Genomic DNA, 27,363 nt, shown 5'->3' with positions numbered 1-27,363 from the left:
GAAGTGCAAGACCAGATGGCTTCACTGGTGAATTATACAAAACACTGAAAACACAATTAATACCAATCCTCAAACTCTTCCAAAAAGTAAAAAAGGGAGCACTTCCAAACGCATTTTATAATGCCAGCATCAGCCTGATACTAAAACCAGACAAGGATGCCACAAAGAAAATAAATTTAAAGGCCATGATCCTCCATGAAGGTAGATGCAAAAATTCTCAACAAAACTTAGGAATCTGAATTCAACAATACTGTAAAAGAAGAAAACACCACGATCAAGTGGGATTTATTCCAAGGATACAAGGATGGCTCGACATTTCCAAATCACTCAGTGTGGACACCACATCCACAAAATGAAGGATACAAATCAAAATGGTCATTTCAGAAGATGCAGAAAAAGCATTTGACAAAACGCAACATCCATTTATAATAAAAACTCTCCACAAAGTGGGCATAGAGGGAACATAGAAAAGGTTAAATATGTCAAGCCTGTAGCTAATATCCATACTCAATAGAGAAAAGCTGTAAGCTTTTCCTCTCAGATCAGGAACAAGACAAAGGTGCCCACTCTCATTACTTGTGTTCAACATAACACTGGAAATCCCACCCAGAGAAATTAGACAAGAAGAAATAAAAGACATACAAATTGGAACAAAAGGTAAAACTGTCTCTACTTGCAGATGACATGGTCTATATAAACAAAACCAAAAAACCCCTATTCTACAAAAAACTGTTAGAACTAATAAATGAATTCAGTAAAGTGACAGAATACAAAATCAATATACAACAATCTGTTGTGCTTCTATGCAGTAATAATAAACTATCAGAAGGAGAAACTAAAAAAGCAACCTCACCTACAAGTGCATCAAGAAGAATAAAATACCTCAGAAAAAATTTCACCAAGAAGGTGAAAGACCTGTATATTAAAAACTTAAGACATTCATGAAAGCAACTAAAGAAGAGACAAATAAAAGGAAAGATATTCTGTACTGATGGATTTGAAGAATTGATATTAAATGTAAAATGTCCACACTACCCAAAGCAATATATAGATTCAAGACATTCTGTATCAAAATGCCAATGGCATTTTTCATGGAAACAAAGAATTCTAAAATCTATATGGAATCACAAAAGAACCAGGATAGCCAAAACAACCTAAGACAGACAAAGCTGGAGGCATCATTCTACCTGATTTCAAAGCGTATTACAAAGCTTTATAAGCAAAACAGTATAATACTGGCATAACAACAAACACATCAGTGTGCAGAACAGAGCTCAGAATGAAGCCCATGTGTATACGGCCAGGTAATTTATGACAAAGGAGTTAATTATATACAATGGGGAGGATAATCTTCAATAAATGGGAAAACTGAAGAACTTCATGCAAAATGATGAAACTGGTCCCCTACCCCACACCACATACAAAAATCGACTCAAAAGGAGATTAAAGACTTGAACATAAGATCTCAAACCATAAAACTCCTAGAAGAAGACAGGCAGTAAGCTCCCTGACATCAGTCTTGGCAATAATTTTTTTGGATTTGACACCAAAAGCAAGGGCACCAAGAGCAAAAATAAACAAGTGGGACTACATTGAACTAAAAAACGCTTTTGCACAGCAAAAGAAGCAATGAGAGAAAGTAGTTCCAAGTCACACACCTGGTAAAGGGTTAATATCCATAATATGCAAGGAACTTGAATAATTCAACAGTGAGAAAACAATATGATTAAAAAATGGGCAAGGGTTCTGAATATATATTTATTCCTGAGAAGACATATATATAGATGACCAACAGGTCCGTCATATCACTAATTATCAAGAAAATGTAAATCAAGAGCACAATATCTCCTCACCCCTGCTAGAATGGCCATGATCAAAAAACATAAGAGATAACAAATGTTGGTGAGGATGTGGAGAAAAGGGAATCTTGTGCTCTCTTGGTGGGAATGTAAATTGATGCGGCCACTGTAGGAAACAGTATGGAGGACCCTCAGAAGACCAAAGACAGAACTACCATATGAGCCAGTAATTCCATTTCTGGGAATATACCCAAAGGTAGTAAAAACATTAACTCGAAAAGATATCTGCACCCACATGTCCCCTGCAGCATTATTTACAGTAGCCAAGACATGAAAGCAGCCTATGTTTCTCTTTCACTTCTGTATACACACCATGGAATATTATTCAGTCATAAAGAACAAGGAAATCTTTCTCTCTCAAAATAAATATATAAATCTAAAAAAACAAACAAAAAAATAACATGGAAATCCTGCCTATTTACAACAGCGTGGGTGAATCTTGGAGGCATGATCCTAAGTGAAATGAGCCGGACACAGAAAGATAAATATTGTATGATCTCACTTACATGTGGAACTGACACACTCTCCCCACCAACGAACCCCTCCCCCCCAACTCAAAGGTACAGAGACCAGTTTGATTATTGCCTGAGGTGGGAGTGGTGGGTGTGAACAATGAATGAAGGTACTCAAACGGTACAAACTCACACTTATAAAACAAGTCATGGTACTGTAAGGTACAGCATGGTGACTACAATTAATAATACTGTATTGTACACTTAAAAGTTGCTAAGAGAATAAACACTAAAAGTCCTTATCATAAGAAAAAAATGTGTAACTATGTGTAGCGATGGAGGTTAAGTAGGCTTACTGTGGTGATCATTTCACAACATATACAAACAAACACCAAATCATTATGTTGCATGTCTGAAATGAATATAATGTTCTATTCAATTATAAAAAATATACCTCAATTTAAAAAAGGACTATGACAATCAAGATGTTCAAAACATTTTTAAAATTTCAAAACTAAATTTTCGTGTAAATATCACTACGAAACCAGCTAGTAGCACTAAAACATTTTCAAAATTAAAGTTATCCACTTTTGTATATAGGTGTTATATTCAGGTTTTGTTTTGTTTCCCCTAAATTGAGTAATGAGCTAGGATACTTGACAACCCTACTAGCTAGGACACACAATGATTAATCTGTGAAGTCGTATTGACCCAATCTGCACAAAATAAGCAAGGTTATCACATTACTACTGTAATTCATAGGCTCTAAGATATCACAGGATGTAAGACTCATTCTGATTTCATAGATGCTAAAAAAAATGTGACGAAATGTGGTGGTGATAACAGGAACAGTAGTAGTCGCAGCAACAGTGGTGATTATAGTGGTGATTATTATTTAGCAACAAGTAAACCTAGTGTTGGCTATGGCCAGAGGCACCTGTAAGTTCTTTATGTAGTTAAACTCATTTTATTTATTTATTTGACAGACAGAGATCACAAGTAAGCAGACAGAGAGAGGAGAAAGCAGGCTCCCCGCTGAGCAGAGAGCCCGATGTAGGGCTCGATCCCAGGACCCTGGGATCATGACCTGAGCCGAAGGCAGAGGCTTTAACCCACTAAGCCACCCAGGCACCCCTGTAGTTAAAGTCATTTAATCCTAAAAGCCTTATGAAGTAAATATTACAATAATAATTATTTTATTACTATATAGTGGCTAATATAGAAAATAATACATTATGGTAACATGTAGGCATAATTACATATGAATTAGATATTCTATTACATATACTATATTGTTCTTATTATTATCATTACTTAGATGAAAGTACTAAGGCACAGAAAGATGAAACAACTTGCTAACCCCTTTGAATGAGAGTTTTTGTGGCTTTTTGGGGGGGTAAATACCCAGTAGTGCAATTACTGGATCATAGGGTATTTCTGTTTTTAACTTTTTGAGGGAACTCCATCACAGTGGCTGCACTGTGTTTGTGTGTGTGTGTGTGTGTGTGTGTGTGTAATGGAATATTATTCAGCCATAGAAAAGAATGAAATCTTACCATTTGCAATGACATTTTTGGAACTAGAAAGTATAATGCTAAGCGAAATGAGTCAGAGAAAGACAAATATTATGTTTTCATTCATATGTGGCATTTAATAAATAAAATAGATGAGCAAAGAGGAAAAGAGAGAGAGAGAAACCAAAAACAAACTCTAAACTCTAGAGAACATGCTGATAGTTATCAGAGAGGAGGAGGTGGGGGATGGGGGAAACAGGTGGTGGGCATTAAGGAGAGCCCTTGTCATGGCTGTTATTTGTAGATTTTGACTGGTAGCTGTATTTTGAAGTTCTGAATTGCAAATGGGCAAAAGTACATTATACAGCACATTCTTGGAAAGAAAACGTATGAGAGCTTATGCAGATATTGTGGCTAGGTAATCAAAGAAAACTTTCCTGGGTTGGAGGATGGTGTAAATCTTTTCTGTTCTTGTTCTGGGAGAGGGGGGTACCTCAGTTTCAGAAAAGTGAATTAAATACCCTCCTTGTTTCTTGAAACATGATCCATCCAGTCTTATTTTATTTATTATGTTTTAGTTTTTCCCTGTATCTTCTGCCTTCATTCCCTTCCCTCTTCCCCCATGTGCAGACCCCCATAATATTTATCAAGCAAGCATGATGTCATTATACTTGATGATGTCATATTGTCTGATAACTGTCCTTGGGTATTGTGTCTGTGTAAAATGAATAATGCTTTTTTTTGTTGTTGCTTGTGATTTATGTGTAGGTGTTTACAATTTTTGTAAATGTTACTATATGATGGATCTCAGTTTCTTACTCGACACTGTTTTCCATGTAACAATGTTTTAAGATCTATCCATATATTATGCAAATCTAAATCAGCTCTCTGTGTTTCTAAACCTGTTTATCCTAGAGTGCCTTATTATTGTAGTTGTGGAATTAAATATTATGGGCTGATGAAATTGAGTGTAAAAGGAAAGTAGCATTACTGTTTCCCTGAGAACAAAATGATTGCTTTGGAAAATTTTAATAAAGCAAGTCCCTGAAGAAATTGATTAGGTATGAGCAAGGTAACAGTAAGAGATTGGAAAAAGTGAAAAAAATCTAGAATTTTGATGGCTTTGCCAGTGTCATTAATTTTTCTCCCTCCTCTACTTTTATTTTTTTTGAAGATTTTATTTGCTTATTTGAAAGAAAAAAAAAAAAAAAAACCTGAGCAGGAGTCTGGGAGAAGCAGAAGGAGAGGGAGAAGCAGTCTCTCCACTGAGCATGGAGCCTGACATGGGGCTTGATTGCAGGACCCTGGGATCATGACCTGAGCTGAAGGCAGATGCTTAACTGGCTGAGCCACCCAGGCACCCCCTCCCCTTTTAAAGAAACAGAGGTGGGAACTTAAGAGATAATGCATTATGAATAAGGTTATGCAAGAAAGGAGAGGAGATGCTCCAGTAAGTTGACTTATTTCAAAGAAAAGTCTGTGGTCCTGTATTAAAAGGTTGACTAATGAATATACATTCATTTATTTAAATTAAAGTATAACATTTCATTCATATCATTTTCACTTTTAATGATCCTCTGCTTAAACTGACTTTGGAATTAACTGAACATTTCATTCCATTGCCTCTGTTAAGATGCCCACTACTTTAAATGCTAAAGAAAGCTGAATGCAGAAAGAGAAGGTGGGAAGTAGAATATACAGTGTTTGGGAAGAAATTGTAGTAACATGTGAAACATTTATGCTATAATGTTCATTGGAAAGTAGTATACAAAATAATACCTAAAGTATATTTGCACCTAGCTGTGCTGCATCATCTGAAAGTTAGCTGCGGTACTTCTCCTCATTCCTGTAGGCACCTCTCTTCATAGGGTAAGTCTGCTGTTCTCCCGTCAAGGGGTGGACTGTATTTCTTCATCCTGTTAATCTAGGCTGGCCTTGTGAATTGCTTTGACGAATAGAATGTGGCCACATGGAGGCCTCAAGAGGTCCACAGGAATCTGCTCACGCTATCTTGGAATACTTCCCTGAGACTCTTGGGGAAAAGCCAGCTCCGGCCTGGAGTGGCCACATGGATGGTGGCCACATGGATCAGAGAAAAGCGCTCAGCTGAGGTGCCTTGTTCACACAAGCCAGTGTGTGCACCAACGGCTTGATGTGTGATTGAGGCCATCCTAGATCACCTTGTCCCAGACAAGCTACCAGATGACCACCACCTCAGGAATGAACCCAGACAGATGAAACCAGCACTATCGCCCAGGTATTCACCACCCAAATGATTGACAAACAGAATTGGGTGCTGTTTGAAGCCATCAGGTTTTGGGGCAGTGTTATATAGGAAAATCTGTTTTTTAAAATATATATATACATATGTATAAATACATATACATAAATTCATATGTATATATATTTTTTATTTGCTTATTTGAAAGAGAAAAAAAAGCCTGAGCAGGAGCGCGTGCACACACACACACACACACACACACACACACATTTATAACAGATGAAGAAAGTTTCAATTTCTTTTCAAATTAAACATTGTTTACCATAATTTGCTAACAGAAATTACTGCAACATGAATCAAAATGACATAAACCTAAAGATAAGTGTTTGTAATCAGAAAACGTCATCAAATGTCACTGATGATGTCAGATTCTATATTTTTCATGATAGGATAAAAATGTAAGTATTTTAATTTTACATTTATTACAATCGAATGAATAAATTTTAAAATATTAACTTACCGTGGTTTTAGTACAGTATCCTAGGGCGACTTCATAGTGAACCTTCTGTATTTCTTGTAATATATTTGGGCCATATGATTCCACAATAACATACAGACCAAGATTTTCTGTATAGACTATTTGAGCCCAAAAGGACAGGTTCTCTCCCTTGTCCAAAAAGTGAAAAACACTAAAAACATTATTATGAAATGCCATGTAGGGGCATTTTTCTTGTATATAGAAATTCACACTTTGTGTTTCCAGTTTTAAAGGATATTCCTGTGACTGTACTGTGGCATTTTCAAAAACATATATGAAATATATTTGAGTAGACGTACTCAATAGAATTAATGACTTCACTGTGCTATTTGCCCATGAGTGTAGTTTTACTGCATCTTTAATATTGATCTTGAAATAAAACAGGATGTTATTTTCCATTTTTGTCAAAATATTTCCATAATAATCTGGAAAAGAAGAAAAGTTTGTTATTCTAGTTATCCTAAGTAACCATGAATCCATGCATTTTTTTACTTTTAAAGATTTTGTTTATTTATTTGACACAGAGAGAGAGCTCACAAGTAGGCAGAGAGAGAGAGAGGGAAGCAGGCTCTCCGCTGAGCAGAGAGCCCAATGTGGGGCTTGATCCCAGGACCCTGAGATCATGACCTGAGCCGAAGGCAGAGGCTTTAACCCATTGAGCCACCCAGGTGCCCCAAATCCATGCACTTCTAACCAAAATTATTTCTTTCATAGTAATGAAGGATTTATCTTTTTAGAGAAAAATTAGAGTGTGTAGGTGCAAACTTTATGCGATGCTGGAAAGCTTCTACTTCATAGTACAGTGATTCTTTTCCTGGATACATTTCTTCTTGTATTTATGACATCACTTTATATATGACATCACTTACACAAAAAAGCTGGAATTAGTGCACTAAATAATGATGAGCATGGCCATGCAGGAATAGTATTATTAGGAAGCATTTTGCTATGGATGGAATTTTGTCTTCCCCCATGCCCCCAAAATGGATAGGTTGAAACCCCAGCTTGCATTGTGACTGTATTTCGTGAAAATGTCTTTCAGGAGGTAATGGGAGTTTAAACTAGGTCATAAAGCCCTAGTCCAATATGACTGGTATTCTTGTCAGAGGAGGAAGACATAAGACCTTTCTGTGCATGCAGGCAGGGGAAAGGCCATGTGAGGACACAGTAAGAAGGTGGCCCATGTCTCCAAGCAAGAAAGAGGTCCTTGTCAGAAACCAACCTTGATACCACCTTGATCTGGACTTCTATGCTGCAGAACTGTGAGAACACAAATTTCTATTGTTTAAGCCACATAGCCCATGATATTTTGTTATAGAAGCTGTAACAGACTGACACTATTGGGATAAAGAAATGTGTGTGTGTGTGTGTGTGTGTGTGTGTGTGTGTGTGTGCTGATACATCTTCAGGTTCACTATGTAAATAATAACCAACTTCCTTTTCTTAACAGGGTATTATGCCTAAGTCACAGAGGTTCATAGACAATAAGTCTCTTAAATTCTTTGATTCTAGTAGCTGTATCTGTAAAATGAACAGTTGGACTAGTTGATTTCATGGCTTTCTTTCCACACATGACATTCTCCGTGGATGGTTTCTAGGGGTATACTTTCCCTAATTTAAAACAACAACAACAACAACAACAACACTTTAAAGGGACTGGCTAGAGGGAGCAAGGTCAACTCATAGAGTGAGAAGCACAGAGTGTACTGTGCTTATGCAACTTACATTTGAAATTTGAACACACAAGTGGCATTTTCACAAATTACTATAAATTACATTCTAGTAAAACTCCTTAATCAGCGATGTCAATTGTTTTCAGGATCAGAATACTTTAAAAAGACATCGCTGTCCATATACACGTCCTTATAACCTTAAGATCTCATGTAGTGATAATGTCGTCAGCAGGAATTCAATGATACGATAAATGCTGGTGAAATTGTCACATTGATCGGTAAGGTGAATGTGCAGCTCGGAATATTTTTCAGAGTGTTTTAGTATAATTGCAAGGGGGAGATGCCCTTACGGCTGAAGCCCCACACTGGGGGCATGGAGTGCCAGTGCTGACATGTGGCTAAGTTGGCAAACTCTGCGGCTGTGCGCAGGTGAGCTGCGGCGCCGAGGTCCTTTGAGCCTTTGGACCTTTGGACCACGGTCCTTTCGGTCCAAAGGACCGTGGTGACAAGCTACTTTTCCTCATATAACTTACTTTATAAATTTAGCTTTGTTTTGTTTTGCTTTTGGCAATAACTCCTTCCAGGCTTACCCAATTCTTGGCCTGCTGTGCCTTGTGTGTTGTGTTTCTAGAAACTTCACCAGGTAGAAGAAGAGAAAAATGCAGGCGGATGACAAAATCCACCGGGATGTTGAGTGAGGAAAGTAGGTGCAGGATACAAACACCGTGTGATGACACACAAAATGTGTAGCCTCACAAAGCAAAAAATATATACTGCTCTTGGATTTTAGATAATGTCCAGGTCATGTGGTGATGTGCAGCGAGCCTTGCTTGTTGCCACTTTTGGGCTCACATACTACGTAGTCCGACACCACAAATTTCAGTTCCACAAACTTGGCATGTTCTCTCCTGCCTCGGGGTCTTTGCTACTTCACCCCCCATCCTGACGTTGATCTAGTATTTCTAGTATGTAGCCTCTTCCTGTTCTTAGTTCTTAAAGGTGTTTCCTTTATTCAGCCTTTCCTAATCTCATAAATCTGGATTAGACGTCCCTCCTCTGTGCTTTCCAGCACTCTCTCTCCTTTCTTTCATGCTGCTCATTAAAACATTATTTTTTTAAATTAATTTATTTATTTTACAAAGAGAGACAGCACGGAGAGGTGAGGGGCAGAGAGAGAGGGAGACATGCAGATCCCCACTGAGCAGGGAGCCTGATGCAGGACTGCACCCCAGGGCCCTGAGATCAGGACCTCTGTCGAAATCGAGTATTTTGCTTTTGTTTTCTCTTCCTTTGAAAGGAGCCCTTGACTTGTTTATCAGATCTACTTTCTATTTAATTCCTTAATTTCTGCTTTTGTCATTCTTGATTCTTCACTTGTGCTTTCTTTTTGTAACTTTGGTGTCTGTTGTCTGCTTCTTAGGGTAAATGATTAGTTCATTTATTTTCAGTCTTGTTTCCTAAGCATTTAAAACTACTAATAAACATAAGGTTGGGGCACCTGGGTGGCTCAGTGGGTTAAGCTTCTGCCTTTGGCTCAGGTTATGATCTCAGGGTCCTGGGATCGAGCTCTGTGTCGGGCTCTCTGCTCAGCAGGGAGCCTGCTTCTTCCTCTCTCTCTGCCTGCCTCTCTGCCTACTTGTGATATCTCTCTTTCTCTGTCAAATAAATAAATAAAATCTTTAAAAAAAAAAAACAAAACAAAAAACCCCATAAGGCTATATGTTTTTCTCACTGTGGCTTTAGCTGCATCCACAAACCTTTATATACAGTGTTTTTAATCTTGTTTTTAAAATAATTCCTAATTTTCATCTTAACTTCACATTTAATCCAATGTTCACCTAGTAATGTTTTAATAAGCGAGAAACCTGGGTGGCTCACTTGTAAGCATCCGACTCTTGACTTTGGATTGGGTCATGATGTCAGGGTCATGAGATCGAGCCCCATGTCATGTCAGGCTCTGTGCTGCACATGGAGCCTGCTTAAGATTCTCCCTGTCCCTCTGCCCATCCCCTGTCCTGGGCTTGCTCTCTCCCTTTCTTTATCCAAACAAAACAAAAAACTTCACAGTATGACCTGACAATTTGTACAAGAGTATGGCCAATAAACATAGGAAGAAACTAGATATAACCTCTTATTATGAAATGTGTGATAAAATGAGAATTACCCATTTTTTCTGTACTATGGGTAAATATCAAATATAGTATATGAAAATATACGTTTTCCAATACTTTTGGAGAGATTTAGACTATGACAATTTTTGCTGGAGAACCACTGGAAAGGATTTATTTTTAAAATATTTAAATTACTGATTCATGAATTCTACATCTTGATAATTTATATTAAAGGATACCTGTACAAATGTACAAAAATATACACAGAAGCACATTCTCTGCAGCACTATTCATGATAGCAAAAGAACTGAAGCCTGATAGCTGTCTAAATATCTATTTACACTCCTATTAGTTTAGATGATAGTGTAGAGAAACCACAGAACACAGTGCAGCAGTTAAAAATGGCATCATTTTTATATGTATTAGACATTTTGAAAATATGGCTTATTATATTTTGAATTTGCTCTTTCAGAAGTCCAGATAAAATACAGCAACATTTTTTTAAGATCTTATTTAAAAAAAAAACTTTATGTATTTATTTGACAGAGAGAGAGAGATCATAAGCAAGCAGAGAGAGAGGGGAGGAAGCAGGCTCCCCGCTGAGCAGAGAACCCAACGTGGGGCTTGATCCCAGGACCCTGGGATCCTGACCTGAGCTGAAGGCAGAGGCCTAACCAACTGAGTCACCCAGGTGCCCCTTAAGATCTTATTTTTAAGGGATCTCTACACCCAGTGTGGGGCTCGAACTCATGGCCTCGAGATCAAGAGTCCCATCAATTGAGCCAGCCAGGTGCCCTCACGGATTTTATTTATTTATTTATTTAAAAGATTTTATTTATTTATTTGACAGACAGATCATAAGTAGGCAGAGAGGCAGGTAGAGAGAGTGGGGGAAGCAGACTTCCCGCTGAGCAGAGAGCCCGATGCGGGGCTCGATCCCAGGACCCTGGGATCATGGCCAGAACCAAAGGCAGAGGTTTTAACCCACTGAGCCACCAAGGCGCCCCATCTCATGGCAACTTTTTAATAGTGGGTTGTTTGAGAAATGGAAATGTTGCAGGCTGAGGACTTTTTAAATTCATAGTTCATATGCTTATAGACAGTTTAGACTTTTTATTTCAGCATTTCCAAATGGCTCTCATAACATTCAACCTTTAAGTTTCTTCTAAAAGTATCCCCCGTTGATTATTCTAACTTTATCTCCTTATTACTGTGGTCAACGGCCTTTTAATAAAACACAAATATGATTCTGCTTCTCTTTTGCTCAAAACTCTTTAGAACTCCCTATACGGGCCTTAGGAGAAGGTACGATTTCTTCACATGGCTTGTATAAATCTCGTAACCTGAACTTGGATTTCTCCAGCAGAGATTGCTCCTTTTTCTCTCTGGAGAACTCTATGTCAGCATTGAATTGTCTTTCAAGGCCTGAACTGTACCCTGTTGTCTCTGTCTCTGGGCTGTTGGGCACCCTGTCCCCATGTTGTCTTCACTGCCTAACTAACCTCTGCCCACTCAGCAGGCCTCAGCTTAGACGGCACTTCCGCAAGGAAGCCTTCTGTACCCGCCTGTTCCCCAGAATGGGTGAGGTCCTCAATCTGTGTGCCTCTCTAGCTCCTGATATTGGCTGTCATAGCATTAACCATGTTGCTAGGAGTCATGGCGCTGGAGGGCAGAATGCATGGAAACGGAGCTCTGAGAGACGTCTGGAAACTAGACCCGGACATGCTTCTCCATTTGGGAATCAGGACGATGAGGGATCAAGAAAAAGAGGCTGCAGAGGAGTAGAGAGTGAAGTAGCAGGAGGGGCAAAAAAAACGATGCCCCAGAAGTCAGGTGAAAAAATGTGTTTCCAGAATCAGGCCCTGCTAGGGGAGCCTGGGTGGCTCAGTCGGTTATGTGTCTGCCTTCGGCTTAGGTCATGATCCCAGGGTCCTGGGATCAAGTCCCAGGTTGGGCTCTCTGCTCAGTGGAGAACCTGTTTCTCCCTCTTTCTCTGCCTGCTGCTCCTCCAGCTTGTGCTCTCTCCATCTCTGTCAAATAAATAAAGTCTTTGGGGGAAAAAAAAAAAGAATCATGCCGTGCTGACAACGCCGGCTCATGGAGGATGGCTGAAAACCGGCCATTGGGTTAGCAAAGGGGAGGTTGTTAAGAACCTTGACAAGAGCACTCCCATGGAGTATTTGATTCGTGTGGCTTCATGAGAAAGGGAGGAAAGACGAAGAAGTGAAACTAGGCAATATTTTAAAGAGTTTTGTTGTAAAGGGGAACATAAAAATCAACTGTTTGGGAGTTGCTGGGTGATAGGCATCAAGAAAGACATTACAAAGGGCGCCAGGGGCTCAGCTGGATGCGTGTCTGACTCTTGATTTCAGCTCAGGTCATGACCCCAGGGTTGTGGGACTGAGCCCCGAGTTGGGCTGTGGGCTCAGTGTGGAGTCGGCTTGTCCCTCGCCCTCTCTTCCTCCCCCTGTTCATGCTCTCTACTTAATAATAAAAAAGATTTTTTTTAAAAGAAAGACATTACAATTTACAGCAACATTTCCTTTAAATTCCATGGTTAGGTTTATCTCCTTTTTTTTTTTAAATTTTACAAACGATGTCTTTAATGTTTTTTTTTTTTAAATTTTCAGCATAATAGTATTCCTTGTTTTTGCACCACACCCAGTGCTCCATGCAATCCGTGCCCTCCTTAATACCCACCACCCGGTACCCCCAACCTCCCCCCACCCCGGACTCTTCAAACCCCTCAGATTGTTTTTCAGAGGCTCTCATGGTTCACCTCCTAACCAGACTTCTTGAGGATGGAACTTCCTATTTCTTTGCATTGCCTATAATGTTTAGTATACTACCTTGGGAACAGTAAGATTCAGAATTACTACTTTTAGCTGAAGGTTTATAATGTGTCCGGTTTTATTCTAAGCATTTTACAAGCCCTTATCCAATCAACACAGCCACCCTACATTCCAGATTAGGAAAGGAGACTTGCAAACGTTCAATGACTTGCCCATGGAGGCGAATATGGGTCCATTCAACTCTACAACACCTACTATAGGTTGAATTGTGTCCCCTCATGAAAGATGTTGACATTCTAATTCCCAGTACTACTTCAGAATGTGACCTCATTTGAATAGGATCATTACAGAGGTGATTAGTTAAGATGAGGCCCCACCGGAGTAGGGTGGGCCCTGTGTCCTTGCAACAAGATGGCATGTGAGGACACAGGGAGAAAGTTATGTCGTGATGAAGGCAGAGGTTGGACTGAGGTCGCTGCAAGCCTGGGAATGGCAAGGTTTGCCAGCAAGCCACCAGAGGTTAGGAAGAAGCAATAGACGAGCCTCCCTTCAGGCTTCAGAGGGAATGTGGCATTGCTCACACTTTGAATGGGGACGTTTAGTCTCCAAAGCTGAGACAATAAATTTCTGTTGTTGGAAGCTACCCAGTTGTGGTAGCCCTAGGGAACCCTAGACAGCACCATATCACATCTTCCAATGAAAATGCCTGTGTGGGCTGCTTGGTTCGTATCTGCTGAATGATCAAAACAGATCTATGGGAAAGACCCAAACTTGAGTTTGCCATTTCTCCATGTGAGATCATAGTTAACCTTGGTAGAACTTCGGATATCCATTTTTAGGTGGTAAAAGTACACCTTTACCTACCAAAAGCATCGTATACGAGTGCATTTGTGATTGATACACCTTCATGAGGAAGAGGTCTACCATGAAATCTAGAATAATTTTTGCAGAATGAGAATGCCTCACCTATGAAAATATCATGAATAATGCTGTTATGTGCTAATCTGGACAGATTTCCAAATTCTGTAGGTGTTTGTAAAACTCCAGTCTCTGTGAAATTGTGATAAAAATAGTAGATCCTATATTTGTCCCAGAGTACTAAACCTGGCAGTGCTGTGAATATAAAATGCGGAGTTAAAAAGCTGTTAATAGGGACATCTAACGCAAAGTTTTGGTTCACACAGTCTTCTGTATCTTCATTGTATATTACCAAGTAAATCATTTTGTTGACCGTACAGGTAGTGCAGTAACTTAAAAATAAGGCAAGTTCCAAAGGGTGTCCTGTATACTCGACATTGTGTATAGTTAGTGTAGCAGCTGATGGTATATTTAGAAAAATTTTCAGTTTTTCAGTAGTCATTATTTTGACAAATTTAAGAAAATCATATCCAAGATAAACTTCATTTTTTGTCCAGGTTGCCACTTTACTTCTTGTTTTACCCTATAAAAAATTGAAAATGTTAGAAGATTTATGGTTTTAGTGATAGTCCTAACAAGTCTGGTCTTCTAATTTGCTATATTTAAGACGTGTGTAAACCTGATGATTCACAGACCTGTACCCCTGGGGATAAAAATATATGTTTATAAAATGTAGTGTCTATTAATGTTTAGCATTTAGGGTATTTCTGAATACTACTCTAGGCATTGAAATATATTACATAGAAATATATCATATGTATTCATAAAAATAAATTATTTCAGTAATTTTGTTCTTTGGTATATTGTTTCTATCTGAAGAAATAATTCATCTGAATTCACTTTTAAATTGACCCTCAGAGAATATCAGCTTTCTCTTTTCTTATGTGTTTATCTACTCTGGCCATGAATGTCCCTTCCATGTTCATTACTGTCAAGATATAAAGACACTTCAAACATTAAGTTGTTTTTGGAATTACAGTTTCCTTGGATATGGGATAAAGAGAAGACAGAACTAAAAACCTTAGACAAACCAATACCACCTTTTCATGAACACAGGCTGTTAGAGAGGAAGGCCTCTGAGAGGCTGCTACGTCTGAAATTCAGTGGGCCTAATTTCATTTAGAGAGCCAAGAACCCTTCTTCCCTATCTCTCCTTCCCAACTATTTCTAATTCTTAGAGATTTTTACTTAACATGTAACCTCTACATTCATGAAGACCAAAAGGAGTCTCTTGGACACATCTTGTCTCCTTAAGTTTATGTAATACCCAAATATTTAGTATTAAATATACTCAGACAGGATGTAGACAGATATCAAACTGGTAACCAAAGAAACAAACCATTTGGTGAAGAGTCATTTCAGGAAAAAACCATTTTATCAAATGAAGATTCAATTAAAGTTTAGACCTAGTTGCTTTAAATGAGTGTAAGACAATCCTTGAAGAGGAAAAATATTAGAAACAAAATGAGCCCTTCATAGAAAAGACCCATAGTTAGTCTTCTTCTTGGCAGAGGGATGGGAGTCCGTCATAAATATGACAGATGGGAATTCCAAGGAATGAGTTTTTACCCACCCACAAACTTTCCCATAGATCTTCACTTAGTGCTTGTGTGAAGTAAGCCAAATATTTTGGGACAAGGTAGAGGAGCTGATAGATCCCTCTCAGGCATTCAGGCCTCTCCCAAATATAAAGCAGTAATTCTCTGAAGATAGGGAGGGGGCTGGCAGCAAGGCAGCCAAGTTGGGAGAAATCCATCTGCATTCTGGATTCTCAGCTACCATAGGCTGGGAGTAGGTAAGAGAGCTGGGGGAAACTCTCCCTCTGACCCACGGTCGGCCTTTTCCCAGTGTAAAGCAGTCTCCCAGCTATGACTTGGGACAGGGAAGCAACACAGAGAGAGATACATGTCCCAAAGCATGAAAATCTGGAACAAGATGAGGGAGGGAAGAATCCCTTGGTGATCAAAGCGCTGGCAGCTAGGCTGTAGAGACAAGACAGCGCTCCCTAGGTTTGGAAAGGTGGTGGCCAGTTGTAAAATAGGAAGAGATCTCTGGAATCTTGTCAGTGCATGGCTAAAGACAAAACAACTCATAAAAATGCTGAAGGACCTAGATGGGCAACATGAGGGCAGAGATGGGGAATTTCAGCTGAGATATGTTAATGATAAAAAAGAAGTGAAAATGTTAGATATAAAAATTTTTTTAAAATTACATATAAAATTATATTAAAAAATTATTCAATGGATTCAAGAGTAAGTGGGAAAAGCCAAGTAGATAACCTGAAGACAGTTTAATATACAAACTGAAATACAAAGAAAGAAGTAGGGCAAAAAAAAAATGAATAGATTGTCTGAGATCTGTGGGACAATATTAAACAGTATCATATAAGTGTTTTTAAACTTCTAGAAGTAAAGGAAAAACAGAATTGTGCAGAAGAAATATTTGAAGAGATACTATCCAAAAATACCACTAAAGTAATGAATGACATTACCCCAGAAATCCAAGAAGTTCCCTTGAACCACAAACAGGATACATACAAAGGAAATCATATCTAATCAATAATAAAAGTGCTAAAAACCAAAGATAAGGAGCAAATTCTGAAAGCAGCTACAGATAGAAAGACACATGGTATATATGAGAACAGCGGCATGAATAATGGCTCACTTCTTACCCCAAATGGATAGAGGCCATAAGATAACAGAATGATGTTTTTATATATTACTCTATAAGCAGCAAAACCCAGCCGTCATCCTATAGTTCTGTATGTCCTTCAAAAATGAAGGGAAAAAATAAAGACACTTTTACACAGACAAATGCTGACAGAACTTGTTATACAAGAAAATTCAAAGACATTCTTCAGGCTGAATGGCAATGAGTTCAAGAAGAACTCTGCGTATGCCAACAGAAATAAAGCATACCCAGGAGAATATAGATGTAAAAGACTTATTTTGTTATCAGTTGATATTCATATACCTATATATCTTTAAGACATTTGGCATTTTTAAAAAGATTTATTTATTTATTTGAGAAAGGGAGAGCATGAACAGGAAGGGTAGGGGCAAAGGGAGAGAGAATCTCAAGCAGACTCCATGTTGAGTGGGGAACCTGACTCGGGGCTTGATCTCATTAACCTGAGATTATGAGCCCAAAACCAGAGTCTCAAATTTAACTGACTGTATCACATAGGTGCCCCATATGACAAAAGCAAAGCTTTTAACTTTTTAAAGCAAAATTATTAACAATGTATTTTGATAATGAATCTTGGAACACTGAAAAAATAAAATAAAGTTTAAAAATAAAAAATAAAACAAAAAATTGCATTTTGAGATTTATAGCATATTTAGAAGTAAAATATGAGAGTATAAAGGGAAAAAATGGGTATAAATGGAATCATACAATTAGTTTCTTTAACACTATTGTGAAGTATATATTTGAAATTAGGCTCTGATAGATTAAAAATTACTGGATAGCCAAGTGTAACCACTAACAAATAGTTCTGAATGAAAAAGAATCAATACTGTAGAAGACACAGAGATACTGGAAAATACAGAATTCATTCAGAAGACAAGACAAGAGAAGCAAAAGAACAAGTTTGATAGAAAACAAATGCCAAAATGTAGACCTAGCTCCAACCATAGCAATAGTTATGTTAAATCTTAGTGGACTGAAGACTGTAATTTTAGGGCACAAGTTGTCACACTGGAGAAGAAGCAAGGCTCTGCAGTTTTTAAGAAATAGAAAACCACAGCATGAATGATAGTAAAAGGATCAAAAACAATGATACACTCTACAAGCATGAAACATAAGAGAGCTAGTGTCTACCCTCTGAAAGAGATCAGACAGTAGAAGACTGAATACACCAAAAGCTGGTGAGATATGGAACTAAATGAAAAAAGCTGCTTTCAATATTTTATGTCTTAATTACTATAGCCTTATAATAAAGTTTGATATGTGAAAGAAGAAACACTAGGCTATTCCATCCCCTTCTAACCCTCAGCTCTTTACTCTCTCATATATATATTTTAGAATCAGTGTGTTGAGTGCCACAAAGTAACATTGCAATTTTAATTCGATTGGCATCAAATCTATAGATAAATATGGGAAGAACTGAAACACTCTTAAAATTCTGTATTCTAATCCATGAACATGATAGAGCTAGCTACTTATTCAGATCTTCATTAATATTTTTGATATTTTATTTTGATCTCAAACAAGATCTTATACAGTTTTAGTGGCATTTATTTTTAGATATCTGTAATTTTTCTTTCTACCTTGAATTTCCATATGACTTTTAGAATCAGCTTCTCAATTTCTACTGCATATGAGAGAACGACGAATAACAGCTGCCCGCTGGGTTTGTTACAGTGTGTGCTGAATTTCTCAAGCATAGACATCCTAATGGTATAGAGTCTTTTCACCAATGAAGAAGGCTCCACAACACCACTGGGTCTGGAACTCAGGACCCTGAGATCAAGCCAAGATCAAGAATTGGATGTCCAACTGACTGAGCTATCCAGGAGCCTGCAACTAACTGGAACATCAAATCTTAAAAGAAAAAAAAAATCCAGTTTGGCAACTGATGTTTTTTAATTAGTGCTCTGGCTATTTAAATTTAATGAAATTATTGATATGTTTCTATATAGCTCTACCATTTTTTTTTTTACTTTGTATCCTCTGTTTTTATCCTAGTGTGGGTTTTTTTTTTTTTTCATTTTCTGCTTTCTTTTGGATTATTTGAAAAATATATTTTTAGGGGGTGTGTGGGTGGCTCAGTCAGTTAAGCATCTGCCTTTGGCTTGCATCATGATTTCAGGGTCTTGGGATCGAGGCCCACAAAGTGGTCCCTACTCAGTGGGGAGCCTGCTTCTCCCTCTACCTCTGTCTGCTGCTCCCCCTGTTCATGCCCTCTCTCTTTCTCAAATAAATAAATAAAATCTTTAAAATATATATATTTTAGTATTCCAGTATTTCATTTTATTATTATTATTTTTAAATATTTTATTTATTTATTTGACAGACATAAATCACAAGTAGGCAGAGGCAGGCAGAGAGAGAGGGGGAAGCAGGCTCCCTGGTGAGCAGAGAGCTCGATGCGGGGCTCGATCCCAGGACCCTGGGATCATGACCTGAGCCGAAGGCAGAGGCTTAACCCACTGAGCCACCCAGGAGCCCCAGTATTCCATTTTAATTTATATATTCATCATTTACTTTTTTAGTGGCTGCCCTAGGGCTTATAATTTATGTCCTTACTTTTCACAACCTACTTAGAATTAATACTTTAATATTCTAAGTGGAATAAAAAAACCCTCACTACTCCATAGGGTCCTTTTTCCTTCCTCATTTATGTTGTAATTGTCCTATATATCGAGATACATTAAAAGCCCCACCAGAAAACATGTTTTAAGTTTTGCTTTTATAGATATTTGCTGTCATACCTATCTTGAGGAAATAAGACAGGATAAGGAACTTATATATTACCCATACAAGTACCATTTCTTTATTGTTCTTTATTAATTCCTGACTTGAAAAATTTTCCATTTCCTTTCCAATTGATAAGTTTCTTAGGCATTTATTAGAAGAGGTCTCCAGGTAGCAAAGTCTCTTAAGTTTTCTTTCATCTAAAAATGTCTTTATTTTTCTCCTTAATTCCTGAAAGACATTTTTGTTTAGATATAGAACTCTGGATTAATATTTCTTCTCTTTCAGCATTTAATATTACTTCATCACCTTCTGTCATTTATGGCTCCTGAGGAGAAATCTGCCATCACTTGAATCATTATTCTCCTTGTACAGGCTACGTCATTTTCCTCTGGGTGCTTTCTATTCTTCCTCCTCTGGTTTTCAGTAGATTATGAATTTCTTTGCAATTATCTTGTTTGGAGTTTGCTGAGTTTCATGACCCTATAAGTTTATATCTTTTGCCAAATATGGAGTGTTTCTAACCATTAATTATTCTATTATTTTTTTCTACATGATACTCTTTCTCCTCTCCTTCTTGAAACTTCAATGACATGAATGCTAGACATTTTGGTATCATCCCACAGGTCTCTAAAACTTGGTTTTATTTATTTATTTATTTTGAGATTTATTTCTTTCTTTTAGAAAGTGAGAGAGCAAGAGAGGGAGAGAGAGTCTCAAGCAGATGCCATGCTGAGCACAGAGCCTGACATGGGGCCCGATCTCATGACCCTGAGATCAGACCTGAACTGAAACCAAGAGCTGGACGCTTGACCAATTGCACCCACCAGGTGCCCCAGACTTGGTTCAGTTTTGACAGTTTTTTCTATTGTTTAGATTGGAAAATTTCCAATTGAAATTTTAACACTTCAGTTTTATTGACTATTTCCTATGTCATGTCCTCTCCATTTTGCTATTGATGATATCTAATAAGTTTTCAACGCAGGTAATTCTATTTATACTCTAAAATATCTGGTTTTGGTTCTTTAAAATAGTTTCATTCTTGTTCTTCACGCTTGTTTCATCGAATGTGTATAATTTTAGGTTGACAATAATTTGATTTCAGTTATTTGAGTATTTTGCTATCTTCTGGCTTCCACTGGTCCTAATTACTTTATTGCCTTGCTTGTAATTTGTCGTTCTTATCTGGATACTTTTAATATCTTGCTAGTCTTTGACTGCCATGCAACTTGTGACCGTGCAATTTGATTATTTTGTGTTAAGGGGTTTTTATTTCTTAACATATCAATTGGAATTTATTAGTATTTTTGGACTGAGGATTGATCTCTTTCTTGAAGTCTGAAAAAGTCTCAGTTCTTTCCCATCTCTCCAGTCTTTCATTTTGGAATGCTGATTAGTTGTATATTGGATCTTTTCTTTTCCATTCTCTTTTCTCTCATTCTTTTTTTCTTGTTTTCTATTTCTTTTTCTCTCAGTATTTTGTTTTGTTTAATTTCTTCTCATCTAATTTCCAATTTAAGTTGTCCATTGAATTTTAATTTCAATTTCATTATTTTACCTAAGCTTATTACATAAAATGTAATATTTTAACATATTAAAACTTTTGAAATACAATCCACATACCGAAAATGGACTGAATAGAAAAATACATTGCTGGAAGATTTGTGCAAAGCAAGAGTCTGTGTAATGACCATGGAGATTTAGAAAGGGAATATTATCAGAATTCCCAAATGTCACCCATGCTCTCTCCTAGTCACTACGTTTTTCCTTTCCAGGATAACCACTACCCTAAATTTTATAGTAATGGCTTTCTTGCTTTTGGTTTTACTAACTGCCTGGCCATTTGGTAGATTCCTTTTTCCCTATGTTTTCCATTTATTTAAGTCTATTAAAGATATTTTGTATTTTGCCAACTCCAATACCTGATGGCTTTGTAGGAATGATTCTTCTCTTTATTGTTTCTGCTGGCTCTCACAGCATCTAATGTTTCATTGTGTGTTTTGTCGTTTTTTACTGTGAGCTCAATTTTGTCAGAAGGTTATCTGTGGGAAATTTCCAAAGCCTGACTTGAGGGTTTATTTCTCCAGAAATTATGATGTTCAATTCTGCTTGGTGATAGCCTTAATGTTTTTTAAACTACACAGGTCCTGGGAATCTGGGCCCCAGAGTCCATGTGGGTTGATTTCTCATCACAAATTCTAAAGACAGACTTTTCTCTCTTTCTAAGAGTTAACGCTGGGATAGATTTAATTATGTTGGGAAAGTTTTTGAAGGTTCTTGTTTTATGAAAAAATGATTATCAGATGCCCTACCTTGCTCAGGCCCAAGGCCTTGAGTCTAGGTAAGAGAGGTCTAAATATTTAAGATCAGCACATGAGCTTACAGCAGCTGAGATTGGGAATTGGCTTATGCCTCTCCATTAGTGATCTTGAACTACCCCATTCCTCTCAGGATTTCTCCTATTTCCATACAGGTATAGCTATTTGCTTTTAAAAATGTTTAAAAATTTTACACAACATTTTAAGTGTTTTGTAGTGGAATAAACTTTAGGATATCTTATTTCCTATATTGCCAAAAAGAGGAGTTAATTCATTTTTTGAGAATACATAGACTTTTTGGGGAAAATAATTTTTTGGATCTTTTGCCCACATCAAGGTTAAACAAAACTCTCATAATATGGCTAAATGACTGCATAATAATAATAATAATAAATAAGATTTATTTTATTTCTTTTGTTGGAAGTGTATCTCTATAAAGAGGCCTCTAAAAAGTTAGGTTAGGAAGATGGACTTATTTTCAACCATAAATAAAATAACTCTGCAAGAAAGCTGTACAGTGTAGTCTCATATTTCACTGAATTAAATAATATAGTAAATAAATCTAAATGTGTAAGTGTAATACACATATATATATATAATCTTTTACTAACCTTTAATAAATAGTTGATCCAACACCATCTTCTTGTTGTAATACCAATAATTCCACTATTGGGAAGATTTTCACTTACTCCCAGCCTTTTGAACTCAGTAAAACTTCTTACGTAAAGAACGCCATTTATTAGAAAAAATATTCCATTCTGTGATAGGCTCACATCAGATACATTGTGCCTTTCATCATCTGTCAAAATGTTTGGAGGCACTCTGACTCTGGTCCAGCTGTGGAATGAGTCATTTGTTTGAAAGGTCTCCATATCAGCAACCACAACAACAAATGAAGGAACACAAGCAGTCCAGGCTGCCATTAACTGACTACCACGTGGTGAAGAGATTGGTAAAAATCCAGGAATCTCAGATACTGTCATCAAAGGAAAGGCCAGCACAAAAAGAAAATCTGCAGTAAAGCAATCTTGAAAAGCCACTTGATTTCCTTTAATCTCCTTTAGCATATCATCAAATGTCATTGGTACCACAATACGCCAGGTCCTAAGAAGAAAAAAATAGAAAATAGAAAAATAAAATGACCTCTCTCTCTTCTCTCATCCAACTTGTACATTGTTTCCATTTATCATTTAAATTTTTTTTTTTTTACTTTTATAAACATATATCTGGGTTAAACAAATCAAATAGCACTAAAATGCTATCTTTGCCCCATTTCTCCTCATTTATCACTCTTGTTCCCAAAGGAAAACAGTCTTGACTCTTACAGCTCTTTCATCTGCAATGTGTCTTCAAATTCTCAAATATTCTTATGCTTCTCTCAGTATATGATTTTACGCATTATAGATTGGCTTCTTACATGCCAGATGAAGATATATTTCTCATAAAACGTAAGTATTTATATGACTTCTCCCAGTATCACAGTGTTTAGATTAATCTGTAGTACATTACATTGTTTTACTATGTAAATATTGTTTACTACTATGTCAGTTATTTTACTATAATTACGTTTCATTTATACATATATATTCATGAGGTAATAATTCTCCCAGAGGTAGTAATTATTTCCTTTTGAAAATTTATTGTTTCCTAAGTGTTCCAATAGGTAATGTGGAGTTCCACAATATTTTCCATGTGGTAAATGTGGAGATAATCTAGCACTTGCTTCATTTCATTACTCTTTGGGCTGAAGCCAACATATACTGGATCTTGCGCTTTGTTCTTTGTTTTTGTTAAAGCATATTCTTCAGTACCTCTCTGTGAAAGTATATATGAACATAAAATTTTGGTACTCTGAATATCTGAAAATATTTTATACACCTGCTGGATAAATTGGCTAGGCAGGGACTTCAGAAATCTGAGGGCATTTTCTCCAGTCTTTTTGTATTAAAGTTTCCTAATGAAAAGTCAGATGATACATTGATTCTTGTTATTATTTAATGGGTTGCCTTTCTATAAGTTTTTAGGATCTTCCTTTTTTCTCTTGGTATTCTAAAATTTGACAGAGCTGGGTCTATCTATTGAGCGGATATACAGAGGAATTTGTGAAAATAAGAATTCTCCTATGTATCTCAGAAGTTACGAAAAATTCCAAGGAGAGTTTCTTATCAGGGCCATCCAGGAGGCATGAGGCTATAGATGTTCAGTAAATGTCTTGAATTTCCTCTTTGCTCACTGTGTACATACTTGGGTGATGGCATTCTGCCCACTCAGGATGTGGTCCTGGCAGGTTGAGGGACCCGTGTTAGGCAGCTGTAGGGTCATTACCAAATCTCTGTGCCCTAAACCATGCCACCATGAAATGCGATGCAATTACTGCTTTTTGCAAGCCACACTATTGACTCTAAAACATCGGTTTCAAGTGCAGTCTGCGATCATCAGTACCATCTTTTACATTGTCCATATGTGTAGTCACATTATAATGAGGTATTGGTGATTCTTCTGTTTGGATGGAACTGTTTATCTACAAGGCCTAGAGAGAAGCCAACACTCAAGGCCTGGTCAGAACATACTGAGCATTTCAATTTTCCATGTCTATCATTTTTATTTCGAGTGTTTGATTTTTTCATTGTGATTATACACTTTTCAAAATCTTTTCTTAATTCTTTCCCATTTTATAACATGTTCGTTTTCTTTAATGTATACAATATCTTCTCCTATTTCTATGAAGATGTTATTTATGTTTTTTTGGATCATTTCTTTTGCTTCCTGCTATCTTTTGTTTCCTCTGAGTTCCATTGTTCTCTTTATTGATTTAGGTGTCCCATGTTCATGTTAGAAGCTTTCTGCAATTCTCTCGTAGTCTTTGGTTCTCCTTTAAAATATAGGAAGTTGTAACAAGTTCTGGGTCAGTTCTTAGGAATACTTCTCACTCCTCTAGTGCTCCATTGTGCTTCTCCCCTTCTGACTCCAAATTTAAGTTATTTTAAGTAGGTCTGATCATGTTAATTCAAAGAATCCTCTTCTATCTTGCTAGGAGGATATATGCTAGGTTTCCATATTCAGGGAGCAGAGCTGGAGAAAAGGACTGAAGGCACACTGGAGGGTTCCCATCTCTTTAGAATTCCCTCTGCAAGCTCTTAATTAACACAATTTCATGCTCTGCTATGTCAGACACCACTTCTCTCTCTGCTTTCTACTTTCTGTTCTTGCTTCCCTTCCCATCGTTTCTCCTTGTAGGATTGCAACTATCTTAGTGAGATAAAGGGAGAGAATAGAAATTAAATAATGCATTTAATCTGTCATGTTTTAATTTATCTCCTTTAAACTGCATTTCATTTAGTCATGTTCTGCTTAGAACCATGGCCCTTTAATTATATCCAGGAAAAAAAATTCAAGCTATTCCAAATGATTTTCAGGGAATTTCCATATTTTTTCCTATTTAATTTCACTTGCCATATTGTATTTTAGGTGTGTTCTTCCTGTTTGCTTACTGTTTGTGTTCTTCCTCCCTCTTGGATTGCCTGTTCTCTCTCCCCTGTCTTTATGTTCCATTGTCTTTGTTTGTTTGTTCCATTGTCTTTTAAGTTCTACCCAGAACCATCTCTCCAATTTTGCTTTCTTGTTTTACCACAGAATGTATCTTTTATAAGGATAAACTTTTCTGAACTTTTCTAAACCCAGATTAGTCAGTCATGTGGATGGTATTCTATGGCATCCAAAGCGATATTTAAAGAAAACGAACCCCTGATATTCTCTATATATGCACGTTTTCTTTGTGTTTCTTTTAAAATACCACTTATTCAATAATTTTATTATTAATGTATCATATATACAAAAGGTTAAAGAATAATACAAAGATGAACATCTGTGTACTAATCACCTAGATCAAGAATCAGAATGTCGCCAACATCTTAGAAATGTCCTATGCCTCTCCTTTCCCCATCCCCACTTGCTTACACATAATCACAGGCCCAATTTGGTGTTTACAGTCCTGTGCTTTTTAAAAACGAGTTTTTCCACAAATATCTTTTTAAACAATATGGAACTACAAGGAGAAATAGAAAAATCCACTAGTATAGTTAGAGATGCAAAACTCCTCTTTCAGTAAGTGGCAGATCCAGCAGGCAGAAAGTCAGTAAGGACATAATTGACCTGAACAGCACCATCAATGAAGTGTATCCAATTGACATTTAAAGAATATCTCATCCAACAACTGCAGAATACACATTCTTCTCAAGTTTATATGGAACATTGACCAAGACACACTGTATCCTGGGTCAGGAAACACATCTTAAGAAATTTCAAAAAGTAGAGAGTATACAAAGTATACTCTCAAAATACAATGTAATTAACAGAAATCAATAACAGGAAGACAGCTGGAAAAATCCCCAAAGATTTGGAGCTTTCAAGGAAGAAATCTTAACTGAAATTTGAAAATATTTTGAACAAAAGGAAAATGAAAAATGTTTTGAACAAATGAAAAAAAATACAGCTTACTAAATTTTTTTTTTCAGCTTACTAAAATTTGAGGGCTGCATTGAAAGCAAGGCTTGGAGGGAAATGTATGGCATTAAGTGCATATATTAGAAAAGAAGAAAGACCTAAAATCAATGCTCTAAGCTTTCACCTTAGAAAACTAGAGAGCCCCCAACTCCCTTCTCCTCTCTAACTCCCCATGCCCTCCATGCTATTTGTTATGCTCCACAAATAAGTGAAATTGGAAGGGGAGGTGAACCATGAGAGACTATGGACTCTGAAAAACAATCTGAGGGTTTTGAAGGGGCAGGGGGTGGGAGGTTGGGGTACCAGGTAGTGGGTATTATAGAGGGCACAGATTGCATAGAGCACTGGGTGTGGTGCAAAAATAATGAATACTGTCACACTGAAAATAAATTTTAAAAATTAATTAATTAAAAAAAAAAAACTAGAGATCAAAAGCAATACAAACCTAAAGGAAATGGAAGGAAAAAATGGCAGCAGAAATGAGTAAATTGAAAACAGAAGAACAGTAGAGAAAGATGCCCTAATACCCAAACCAGATAAAGACATTACAGGTAAAGTCGCAGACCTTTTGAACTCATCAATGTGTAAAAATATATATACCACAGCCAAATGGTATATACATGAAGTAAAAATGGACGGAATGAAGGGGAAATAGACAATCCAATAATAATAGTTGGAGACTTTGATATACCACTTTCCATAATGGGGTGGAACAACAAGCAAAAGATTGACAAAGAGACAGAACACGTAAACAACACTCTCTACCAACTAGACCTAACAGACATCTTCAGGACGCCCCACCCAACAACAGCAGACTAAACATTCTTCACAAGTGGGCAGGGAAAATCCCCCAAGACAGACTGTATGTTGGGCCATAAAATAAACTTCAATGCATAGAAGAGAATTGAAACAGCACAGATATTTTCTCTGACAACAAAGAAATGAAATTAGATACCATATGACTCAAAATTTCAATACTAGGTATACACACAGGAGAAATAAAAACATTATGTCTGCACAAAAACTTGTAAATAAATGTTTACAGC

At 37.1% G+C, this 27,363-nt stretch overlaps 1 protein-coding gene across 1 annotated transcript in view; it reads right to left on the bottom strand.

The window, feature by feature from the left end:
- The window catches only part of CATSPERE (catsper channel auxiliary subunit epsilon), a 145,878-nt gene that overhangs the window by 41,088 nt on the left and 77,427 nt on the right, over nucleotides 1–27,363 (bottom strand). The window contains exons 9-11 of the mRNA XM_059145383.1: nucleotides 22,426–22,918; nucleotides 14,127–14,601; nucleotides 6,567–7,009 (exon numbers count right to left, since the gene is read on the bottom strand). Coding sequence (XP_059001366.1) covers nucleotides 6,567–7,009; nucleotides 14,127–14,601; nucleotides 22,426–22,918 — 1,411 coding nt within the window. The remainder of the gene's footprint in view (nucleotides 1–6,566; nucleotides 7,010–14,126; nucleotides 14,602–22,425; nucleotides 22,919–27,363) is intronic.

The sequence above is a fragment of the Mustela lutreola genome, chromosome 14 (assembly GCF_030435805.1).
Source record: "Mustela lutreola isolate mMusLut2 chromosome 14, mMusLut2.pri, whole genome shotgun sequence".
Lineage (NCBI taxonomy): Eukaryota > Metazoa > Chordata > Mammalia > Carnivora > Mustelidae > Mustela > Mustela lutreola.
The sequence above is the reverse complement of the archived record's forward strand: the minus strand, read 5'-3'. Positions and strand labels throughout refer to the sequence as shown.